The sequence below is a fragment of the Anas platyrhynchos genome, chromosome 1, assembly GCF_047663525.1.
Source record: "Anas platyrhynchos isolate ZD024472 breed Pekin duck chromosome 1, IASCAAS_PekinDuck_T2T, whole genome shotgun sequence".
Taxonomy (NCBI): Eukaryota; Metazoa; Chordata; class Aves; order Anseriformes; family Anatidae; genus Anas; species Anas platyrhynchos.
The window spans coordinates 116,525,432-116,537,057 of NC_092587.1; the positions used below are offsets into that span (position 1 = coordinate 116,525,432).

The 11,626-nt window shown below is 37.9% G+C and overlaps 1 protein-coding gene across 1 annotated transcript; it reads left to right on the forward strand.

Annotated features, from left to right (window-relative positions):
* Positions 1–53: 53 nt before the first annotated feature.
* Positions 54–11,331, forward strand: EIF2S3 (eukaryotic translation initiation factor 2 subunit gamma). Its single transcript, XM_027449055.3, has 12 exons — positions 54–203; positions 1,281–1,344; positions 1,852–1,979; positions 2,095–2,216; positions 3,582–3,676; positions 4,869–5,027; positions 5,591–5,725; positions 6,570–6,664; positions 7,567–7,711; positions 8,137–8,306; positions 9,331–9,503; positions 11,070–11,331. The coding sequence occupies exons 1-12, from the start codon at positions 135–137 to the stop codon at positions 11,131–11,133; spliced, it is 1,419 nt and encodes a 472-aa protein (XP_027304856.1). The 5' UTR covers positions 54–134; the 3' UTR covers positions 11,134–11,331.
* Positions 11,332–11,626: the final 295 nt, after the last annotated feature.

The following is an 11,626-nucleotide window of genomic DNA, read 5'->3' on the forward strand; positions in this document are numbered from 1 at the left end:
CCCCGAGCCGGGCTGTGCTGGCTGCGCCGGGCAGCGCCGTGCGGCCGGGCTGAGGGCGGCGCGGGGCGGGGCCGGGGCCGGGGCCGGGGGGCAGGCGGCGGCGCGGGCAGCCCCGGCTTCCTCTGGCGGCCAAGATGGCGGGGGACGAGGCGGGGGTGACGCTGGGGCAGCCGCACCTCTCCCGGCAGGACCTGGGCAGCCTGGTGAGGGGCGGGCGGGGCCGGGGCCGTTGCCGTGACCGTTGGGTGGGCTCCCCTCAGCGCCCCGGGGCCGTGTGGCCGCGCTCCTCTCACGCCTCAGAGCGGTGCTGGCGCCGCCGCGGCCGGGTGCTCGCCCCCAAGGGGCTCCCGCGCCTCCGCGCCTCGCTGCTGGGTGCGGCCGCGCTGCTCGGCGCTTTTATCGCCCGTTTGCTGCCCGTTTGCTCCTCGGCCCCAGTCGCGGTGCGTGGCCTCGCGCGGGGCCGGGGAGGCTCCGCTGCCACCTGCAGGGCGCCGGCACCGCGTGAGGCACGGCGGCAAGGAGCAGCGAGACAGGCGCGGCAGGAGGGCAGAAGCTGCCTCCAACACGGACGTTTTGTTCGTGTGGTACTCGAGAGCAGGGCGGGTGGTGTTACAAGGCTGTAGTGGGTGATACAATCGATACACAGACTGCGGAAATGCGGTGTTTGGCCAGGTGCTGTCAGTAGTTTCCAGCAGCAATCTGCTGAGGACAACAGGTTTCTTCTTCCAGTACACGAGGTGGAAGTAACAGTGTTGGGGGACAAAGTTGTCATTCAAAAAATCAGAATCGGAACCATGGCGTTAATGACGTCCCTCTGCCTACTTACTCCACAAAGCTGCAAATATACCCATGTTTATATACTTTCTCTAATAGAACCTTAATCTCAAAGAAAACTACTATCTATTGCCAGACCTTTCTCTTTAAAACATAAGTACAGTTGGCTGTGTAGCCCATGATAAGTTAATATGATTTTACATGTTGCAACCAATTCAGTTTGGGGATAGATGCGAGGTATTTTTATTTTTAGAGCTTCCTTTGAAGCTTTTTGTTTTGCTTACTTTTCTTCTGTCTTTCTTTAACACTGCGACCTCTTCTGACTGTAGGCTTTTTGGCCTATTCTGCATACTTAATAAAATGGAATGCATAACGCTCGAGGTGTTTTAATGAGCTCGGTTGGATTTTTGCTTAATAGAACTACTGGATAAATTTTAAGAAAATACATATAGTACTCTAAATGTTTAGATCCAGGATGAATAAATTGTAAAATCTCCTTCATACAGGATGTTACCAAGCTGACGCCTCTGTCACCAGAAGTCATCAGCAGACAAGCCACAATTAATATAGGTAACAACAAAATTCTGAAAAAACGAGGGGCTGGGGGCATAGCAGTGTAACTTATCGTGGTGCTCGTGTGTTAGCATATGGTACCTGTGTTGGAAAAAATTAAGAAATCCGTACTGAAGCACAGTAATGTAGGTAAGGTATTCTTACTATAAGTTTTGTCAAGATGCAGGAAGAGACTAGTCAAACCGTTTTAACTTGAAAAGCACTGTGATTTTACTTCAAGAACTCCGTGTTGAATGATGTGGGGAGTGGTTGCTAAAGTAAAGTTTATTATACCTTAAAATTACACATTGAAATGAGTTTCATGAAAATGCAAATCACGACAACGCAAAGATCTGTGCATCAAGAGACAGTTCTAGGGTGTTGTGCATTTAAGAAACCCATATTTATTGTGATGGCACCACTGGAGCCAGTATGCCCAGAGAGTTTGGGGTGATTATGACCATAATAGAACACTGCACAAATTAGACAATGGCTTATTGACAAACATCTGTTTTTAAACCATAGGTACAATTGGCCACGTAGCCCATGGAAAGTCGACAGTAGTCAAAGCTATATCAGGAGTTCATACTGTCAGATTTAAAAATGAACTGGAAAGGAATATCACAATCAAGCTGGGCTATGCTAATGCAAAGGTGAGTTATTGGTAGAGATAGAGCAAATATATGGCTGATATATTTCAGGGTGGATGGAAGCTTATAAATAATAAACGGTTAATTAAACCTCTCAATTTTTAAAAATTGTTTCCAGATTTACAAGCTGGATGACCCGAGCTGTTCCCGACCAGAGTGCTACCGATCCTGTGGAAGTAGCACCCCAGATGAATTCCCTACAGATATTCCTGGCACCAAAGGGAATTTCAAACTAGTCAGGTACCTGCTGTAAAATGAGTGGTGCAAATTGTATTTCCTTTATTTGCATTTGCTTTACAGAAATGAAAATAGTTGTCAGGATTGAGTTGTGAGCTGAATGATAACAGACCACGTGCTCATAGATGCTGAGATGGGGCACCCCGATCTGAGGGAACTCTTAAACTGTGCTCTCTGTCATTGTCTGTTTGCAGGACACTGAAGTGAAACGATGCTTTGTTCTACTCTTACCATAAGTACATTTTTCAAGACACCAGAGTAAGAACTAATATGGACTTTGCAAACTCATCTTTAAAATTCATTTCTGATGTGTGGCTTTTTTTCTGCCTCAATGGATAAAAAAAAAAAAGTTTAAAAGTTTTCCTAGTTCTAAAAACGAATCTCTTAAAGCCTGATTCTTAGTACTGGAGGACAGGCGTCCTTCATTTCCTTCACAAGCATAGCATGGTCATTATGCAAGCATCGTAATCACAGCTGTGGTTGTGTGAGTCTGCACAATGATTGTTCAAATGAGAGTACTCACAAAGGCAGTTGTATGACAGGATTCCTGGTTCATGCTTACCTATAAAATAGGCGTCCTGCTGTAGTCATGTATTTCCTCCTTTTCCTCAGATTCCCAGTAGAGCACTAGTTCTAACAATAGCTTCTGTCAGGGTGTGATTGTTGTGCAGCCATTTTTAAGCTCTTGCTTTAAAGCTTTAGGTTCTTTATCTTGCTGTTTATTTGCTTATTGTAGATTTTTAATGTTGCTGGCGAAGCAGAAAATTAGTCTCTTCCTTTTTGGTGGCATGCTGCAAGGTTTCTTCGTTGAATAGTTTCACACAAGAATGTAGTGTGTCGACTGTTATCAGCTGCACAATGCATTCATAAGATTGGAGCTAGCAGCTGTAGTGCTGTCTCTGGATAAATCTTTGAAGTGCAATTGTTACCATGTAATTAAAGATGCATCATTTTCTAAAACTGGAGTGAGAGGCATCTTAAAAGAGATCAGAGAGATGGTGTACAATGTGCTAGTTCCTGTGTTTCTTTGTTCTGGTGCATTTAAATCTAGTCTAATTTACATGTATTTTTTTTTTTTTGAAATATTAAAGCAATAACTAGTGTGAGTATATGGTATTGAATTTGAGAACTCAGCCTTTCTGTAGTCTTTCCATAGTCTTTGTGTTCTTAAGTGTATACTTTTACTGTATTACTTCTCAGCAACTGTCTTGAAATTTTGTTTGCTTCTTTATTTACTTAAACTTGTTCTTTTTGTTTTTATTTATTTATTTTAACTTGTGTATCTGCTTAACCATTCACATAAATCAGAGAAGTTGTTGATAATTGGCTTTTTTTCTTGTTTTTTTTTCTCCCTTTCTTCTACAATAGGCACGTCTCTTTTGTGGATTGTCCTGGCCATGATATTTTGATGGCTACTATGTTGAACGGTGCAGCAGTAATGGATGCAGCTTTACTGTTGATAGGTAAGAATTGTTACACAAAAGCAGGGCTCTATTTTTTTTAATACCATAAGGCAGCTTTATATTTATAAATTTATATATGAAATCTAGTGGGGTGGGGTGAGTGGTTAAAACAAGAGAATGCTTTTGAGATGTGTTTAAGAAGCTTAAGTGATGTTACAGTGAAAATACATTCCAACAAGCTTTTTTTAAATACAGCTATACATAGTCAATAGCCTGGTAGCCATCAGTTGGCCAAGATGAATCTCTGTAGTGAATACTACTGTAACATTTATATTTTATGGAAGTGCATTGGATACAGTTACTTTTATCTGAAGCTTCAGTTTGCTTTAAGTTTGTAGTCTTAGTCATACAGAAGAGTACACAGCCATCAGTATGAGCAGCAAATCCAGGTGAATATGGGGCAAATGCAGGTACAGGAGATTGAGCTTGACTAAAACAATTGTTCTGATTTGCAAGTGATCAGAAATAAGTAAAACTCATTTTTATGGTTGTGAAACAATAGAATGCTCTACAGGGATACATGGCAATTACATTATCTGGACAGGGCATGTCAACAAACAAGAACACCAACTTCAGATATTGAAGTTTAAATAGTCCAAGGTAACTGATAAATAGGGAGAGACAGCTTAAGTCTAGAAAGTGTGATAGACCAAACTAAAGTGAGATTAACTGTCATAATGGCACATGGGGTCAAAGTTGGCTTCTTGGATGGCCAGCTGTACTGATAACTGCCCTATTCACATACTTAATATCTTTACTGTCTGTCATACAGTTTGGGGATGTTGCTGGTTTTATTGTTAGTGGTAAGAAAACACTAAGGAATTATAAGACCTTTCTTGAAAGGTCCAGTACGGTCAGTACTGAGATGTCTAGATACCTAGAGGGTGGCATGATTCAAGTAGACGTGAGTTAACTGTCAGTACCTTGGGAAGCTTTAAATCTGTTTCTGCTGGGAGCAAGCAGAATGGCAGACCGGTCTTGCAACCACTCATCTGTCATATTGTGTGGATGCTGAATCCAGCAGTTCTGGGAAAGAGTGAGTGTTTTTTCTCATGTAGCTTACTTTTTTTTTTTTTTTTTTTAAAAAGGCTGACTTTTTTTTTAAAAAAAGGCACAACAGAAAAATGTCCTAAGTGCAGGAGATCTGTCGATCTCTCTAGTTTCTATATCACAGTCCCTTTTCTTCTTTCAGCTGGCAATGAGTCATGCCCTCAACCCCAGACCTCAGAACATCTAGCTGCTATAGAAATCATGAAACTGAAACATATTTTGATTCTGCAGAATAAGATTGATTTGGTGAAAGAGAGCCAGGCTAAAGAACAGTATGAACAGATTCTTGCATTTGTACAAGGTAAGTTTTCACCAGCAGAAATCCAGTCAGTGGTGGAAGTTTTTCGGTGTTGAGACATAGAGATGTTTGTTTTTTTGTTTTTTTTTTATAAACATATAGAAAAGCCCTGAATTGGACTTCACTGATACACATGGTTTGTTAATCTAAAAAAAAAATAAGCAATTGGAGTTGTGCTTCATGTTTTGGTTCACAAAAACTGACTTTAAAATGAATGCCAATGTATCAAATGTTTAGGTATCTGATCCCTCTGAGGAAATTCTCTTAAGACTTTTTCTGCTCACCCAGAAGCAGATTACTTTTCTCAATTTTCATAGAGCAACTGTAAAACTCCTCTGTGTGGAGTTATCCAGTGGCCACGCGAAGGTGGTTTCAGACTGCCTTGGAAAAGTAGGTCTGTCTGGTTTGAGCTAAGATGTTGAAGGGAAGAGTGTATGTTGTGATACTGCTTTGAGAAATACGTGTAAAGTGTGCTTCAAACTTCATTAGTGCTTATAACAATGACAGAACACTTGGTCATGCTTCTATAAATATTATATTAAGGCTTGATGTGGAACTGGTTTTAGGTACAGTTGCAGAAGGAGCTCCAATAATTCCAATCTCAGCACAGCTGAAATACAACATTGAGGTAGTCTGTGAGTATATAGTGAAGAAAATCCCAGTCCCTTTGCGAGACTTCACATCCGAACCAAGGCTTATTGGTATGTAAATACTTATCTTCGGGCTTTTGTGATTTAAATGTTTCCTACCTTTACCTACACTCAGAACACCATGTTGCAGAATGCTCTAAAAAGATGTGGGCTTAAAAGGAGCATTCAGTTTGCTCTTTAAAACTCTCTTCCGAGACCTGTATAATTTGTTGATAGCGAAATTAATCCGGTTAAATCTATCCAAGGTAATTGTTCTTTTGTATATATTCTGTGTGTCCAACAGTAGTAAAATGCAATAAAGATGAGAAATTTGTCAGTATCTTAAACATTAATTACTGTGAATTTAAACTTGATTTAACAAAGTATTGACAGGCTGTTTCATTTGAAAAATAATTTACATGAAAATCCTATAGTTAGGGTAGCCTGATTTAATTTTCTGTATTAAAAAGCCTCTGTTCTTGTACAGCATATTTTGAAATTCAGTGCCACTACAATAAAACCACATTTTTGCCTCTTGCCCCAAAACCCACAGAACATGTTCATAGTACATATGAATGGAGTACATTAAAACAAGGTTACAAAGAAGTTGACGTTGCGAATATTGAAGTTTTCTAAATAGCTGATCATTGCTTTCTTTTTCAGGTATTGATATTTAACTTAATGTGTGTTATGCAGAAATAGATTTTTAAAATACTGTTTATATATATATATGCTGCTTAAATGATATTGAGAACAAAACAGCTATATATTCATGTTTTATTCTCTCTGAATTATGTTTTCGTAAGTAGTTGGATACCTTCATAAGGATAAGGGCATTATTGAAATTGTTGTTGAAAAAACACAAATTCTTTGAAAACTGGCTCTTAAATATAAACTTGTTTCTTGTCCTTTTCAGTAATTAGATCTTTTGATGTCAACAAGCCTGGCTGTGAAGTGGATGACCTTAAGGGGGGAGTAGCTGGTGGCAGTATTCTAAAGGGTGTTTTAAAGGTAACCTTTTCTCTCTTTTTGGAGATTTTTAGTGATAATGAGTAGTTTTTGTACGTTTTCAGTACAAAATTAATCTATGTAGTTCATTTTTTTTTAAGAAGAAGAATACCATAAGGTGGCACCTATCTTGTCTGTATGTGCATCATTGCTACTTTCCTGTTTTAAAATAATGTAACAAGAAACACTGATTTAAAAAAAAAATACTTTAAAAATATTTCTGTATTCTTTTATTATTAATGATACTGTTTTCATTGCTTAACAAAAGTTGAGGGAGCTAATTACTTTTTCCCTGTCCTACCACTCTTACTTTGTCAATTATTTTGTGGAGGAAGGGAAAAACTTTAAAGGTACCTCTGAAGTGTATGTGGGTTCCCACAGGTCTCGCTTCCTGACTCAAGTATTCTGTAAATATTTTTTTCTTGTGGAATACTGTCAGTAGGTGGGAACTTCAAAAGTTACTGCATTAGACCGGAAAGCAAATTGTCTTTGAGCATTTATTTAACTTGTATTTTCTTTTTTCTGGTTTATCAATGATCAGTTACACAGATTAAATTAACACAATTTTTATTGGTGCTGTAACACTTCTAAATGAAATGTTATTAAAAAAAGTAAACTGAATTTATATGTCACAATTAAAGCTGATAAAGATCCTTTGCAAAAGCAGTTATTTAAAATTAATTGGAAGGAAAAGCAATTGCTTGATTGGCTGTAAGATACAGAGCTTTAGGTATTGTCTGGCTTGCATTAAGCAGTGCCAAAGTCTTAGAAGTTCTACAGTAGCCCAAAACATAGGATTTGTATTAACAGTGGGCCTTGGAAGAAGTATGTCTTACCTATGACTAGTAGTTTCTTCCTGTTCCTGTGAAACCACCTGTTAACCACTTTTTCACCTTTGTAATTAGGTTGGTCAGGAAATTGAGGTCCGGCCTGGTATTGTGTCCAAGGACAGTGAAGGAAAACTCATGTGTAAGCCAATCTTTTCCAAAATAGTGTCACTCTTTGCAGAACACAATGATCTACAGTACGCTGCTCCAGGAGGTCTTATAGGTAAGGATATTCTCTTACAGAAAGATCTTTCTGTCTAATGCTTATTGAAAACACTTGGTTACTACACTGAAATCCATTGCTAAGTGAAACCAAAAGGGATATGAGCAATTTCAAATACTTAGATGCAGAAAGAGACAATGTGTATGAAAACTAAGTATTTATGAAATAATTTTCCTGTCACTAGCCAACTTCAATCAACTTAAACTGTTAATTTTATCAGCTATAATGGTAGAATATATCTTCATGTGTTTATAGACAGATCAGTCTTGTTGGCATTCTGAAAGGGCTGTCCAAGTTCACAGGGAATTCACAGTACATTCTCAGTTTACATGTATTGTTTTGAGGTCTCATTCAAATATTTTAATTACGTAAATGTGACATCTCCCTTTTGATTACTCCTTGGGACTTTCCTTGTTATGTTGTAGGAGTTGGAACTAAGATCGATCCAACTTTGTGTCGGGCTGACCGAATGGTAGGGCAAGTTCTTGGTGCAGTTGGAGCACTGCCTGAAATATTTACAGAGTTAGAAATTTCCTATTTCCTGCTGAGACGACTATTAGGTGTGCGTACTGAAGGGGACAAGAAAGCTGCAAAGGTCTGTACCCTTTTTAAAAATAAAAAAGTATTTCATGTACTTTTTTTCTGATTTCTGTTTTAATAACTTGTGCTAAGTTTCATTAATACCTACATTTTTGATGTAGTATTTTGTTTCCTTGTTTGTATGTGGTTGTTGCAAAACTGTTACCTCAAATTTTACAGAATAAAGCTCTTCAGAGGAATAGAAATTCATATCAGAGTAGCTTAAAATACTATGAAATACAAATATATCTTCAAGTTAAATATTCTTTTAAACACATTGGTAGTTTTCCTTTGCTATCAGCATATTCATTGGTGCAATATGCACACACTGATTTAATTCCTGCTTGCCTGCGTTTTGTAGATTCTCTCTTTGAAGAACTTCTTAAAGTTGAATATTTCTGAAAGACTGTAGCTGAATAGAAACTGAACTTGATACACAGTATGGCTTTGTGTTCCATGGTCCATTTTATACTAACAAAACCAGAAGATCATACTGTTCCTTCTTAGTGTTAACATCCACAGCCTGCTTCATGCAACAATAAATGAAATACTTCAGTGCTCAGATCCTCTGTGAAATTATTTTTTGAGAAATCATTTTGATGTATGTAGTTATAAGGCAAATGAAAATATCCAGATAATTTAAAAGAATGGTAAAACGCTTTGTAACAATATGTAAGATGATGATTTTGCTTTTGATAGAGTATGTGCAGTTCTAGGTATGTACAGAAAATAGGATATACCTTCTTGGGATTTAGGTATAACAAGAACCTGTAGTACTACGTGTATTGGCCTTCACAAGAGTTAAAAATATAAACTTTTTATCCACTGATGCATTTGCATGGTTTTTATGTGGGATATCTATGGTTTTTGCATTTCTCAGCTGTACTGTTTTTGTGGCCATTAGGTAATAATGTTCAGTACTGTCTGTGGTATTTCTCTTCGTTTGAGGAATTGTGTTGCTAAATGATGTTGGCTTAGTGTGAGCAGGTTATTTTAAATACTAAAGCTTATGTTTCAGACTTCTGTATGTCTTATTTCAGGTGCAAAAACTATCAAAGAATGAAGTTTTAATGGTAAACATAGGATCCTTATCTACTGGAGGGAGAGTCAGTGCAGTAAAGGCTGATTTGGGCAAGATTGTGCTAACCAACCCAGTGTGCACAGAAGTGGGAGAAAAAATTGCCCTGAGTCGAAGAGTTGAGAAGCACTGGCGGTAAGTTGGCAACAAATTGGTAGAATATCTGGCTGTTATGATATAAACACAAAAAATGCATGGAGGCTAAAAATGATAAGCGGATTCGATTGATGATTAATTTTAAGCTTAGTGCTGTACTGCTCTTTAGATGATTATGCGTACTGTAACTCTTATGTATTTATTCCATAAGAACATAAGGGTATTTATATTCCTTGACCCTGCACAACTCTTGCAGTATGAGGGGAAAGTATAAGGAAACAGGAGCATTCACCCGAGAAGTTCTTACTGTATGAAAAAGAACTGAGGCTTTAGTATCCATGGATGGGTGTTTCAGTTCAACAGGAAAGCACAGACAGGAATTTGGTGCTTCTTGTCTTGGAGATAGCTGATGAATCAGGAAACCCTGCGCAGAGTGAGCAGAAGAAAATAAAAAGATAAGTTCTTGAACAGGAGAAAGAAGAAGGGAAAAGAAATCAAGAACCTAAATTAAGATAGCAAAAGCAGAAAGGAAGAGGAGAATGTATTGGAAACTGAACAGTGCTTTTTTTTTTTTAAGCCAGTGACTGTCAACTTATGCAAATTTTAATGCAAGTTTTGTTCAAAGGCATCTGTCTTTCGTACTTCCCACTCATAAAACATGAGCAAAGTTTGCCAAAAGGACACTTGTCTCTATACAGTTGGTATTGTGGGAAGGAACTTGTTGCCTGAGGGAATGGAGTACTGAGAAGGTGGTAAGAAAGCAAGAAAAGAAGAGAAAAAATAGAAAATAAATACATAAAGGCATAGAAATTAAGCAGCAAATGGCAAAGCAAACAAGATGTATGTTCCAGGGAACACAGATTACAAATGTGGACTAATTATAAGCTATAAGTATGGTCCCAAAAAGTCGGAAATCCAATGTTAATTGATTTTGGTTACTTTTTTTCGGTACTCTGCTGATGATTACCAAATCATCATGAGAGCCTCTACTGTTAGTGAATGAAATTGAAATGCACATAGTTCCTGCGCATCTCCTTGCTTTAAAAGCAAAATGTATTAAAGATAGTTGAGTTAATACGGTCTGCCTGATGACTGTGTAAATGAACATGATCTTAAATTCTTTTAAGTATGTTTTTCTGAGATGACAGTAGCCTATAAAAGGGGCCTTAATATAAGATTACCAAACTTAACTGAGAATTGATTTACCTTTATAGGTTGTAGTTTCATTAAGAGTTAGAATTGTTTATAATTTTACTGCCATCTTGTCTGAATCCTCACATTTTTATTTCTCTCTGAAAGTAATGCAGCACTTTCATATAGGTAGAAAGAGATTTAGCTATATTTACAGTTACCTATTGCAACTTATGTTACAAAACCTTCAGATTTTTTGTTCACTGTTGTGAGGTTCATTTTTAATAGATAACAATCGTGCAGATGTTCTATGTCGCTCATCCTTAGATCTTGCAGGATGTTTTGTGAGGAAAGCAAGTGGGGAAAAAATCCAAAATGTGAATTGAAGGCTTAAGCATAATAGAAGTACGTTGACTTATTATGGATATTTCTAACTGCTATTAAAAGTAGTATAAACTGTTTTTCTTTTTACAGTTTAATTGGTTGGGGTCAAATCAGAAGAGGAGTGACAATCAAGCCAACTGTCGATGATGACTGAAGAATGAAAAAGAGTGCTTCATTTTTAAAGATGAAGTGCCTATTCCTATCTACTTTGGAGGGGGGTATATTTTCACAGTGGAATTGGAAGCTGTGCAAACATTATCTTTGAGTTGTATGGCTCTCCTTGTACATCTTACTGAATTTTACCCTCTTACTAAAATACTAGTCATTATCACCATTAAAAGTGTAAAAGAAATGTTGTAGAAGTGGGTTTCATTATCCACGTTTTAGTAGAAATTAATTGCACATGTCTCATGGCATGTCTAATTTATGTTTTCTCTTTCAGACATATCTGTTTAACATCAGTCAAGCCAGCCCCAGTGTAACACACAAACCATAAATCTGGTATGGAAATAAAATAATATCACTTATTTTCATTAATTCCTAAAACATTTTGAATAACAAAAGAGAGCAGTGATTGCTCAACCAGTACAAGAATTAAACAAGCAAAAAACATCCTTTCGCAGAAGACTAGTACCCTTTCTGCACAA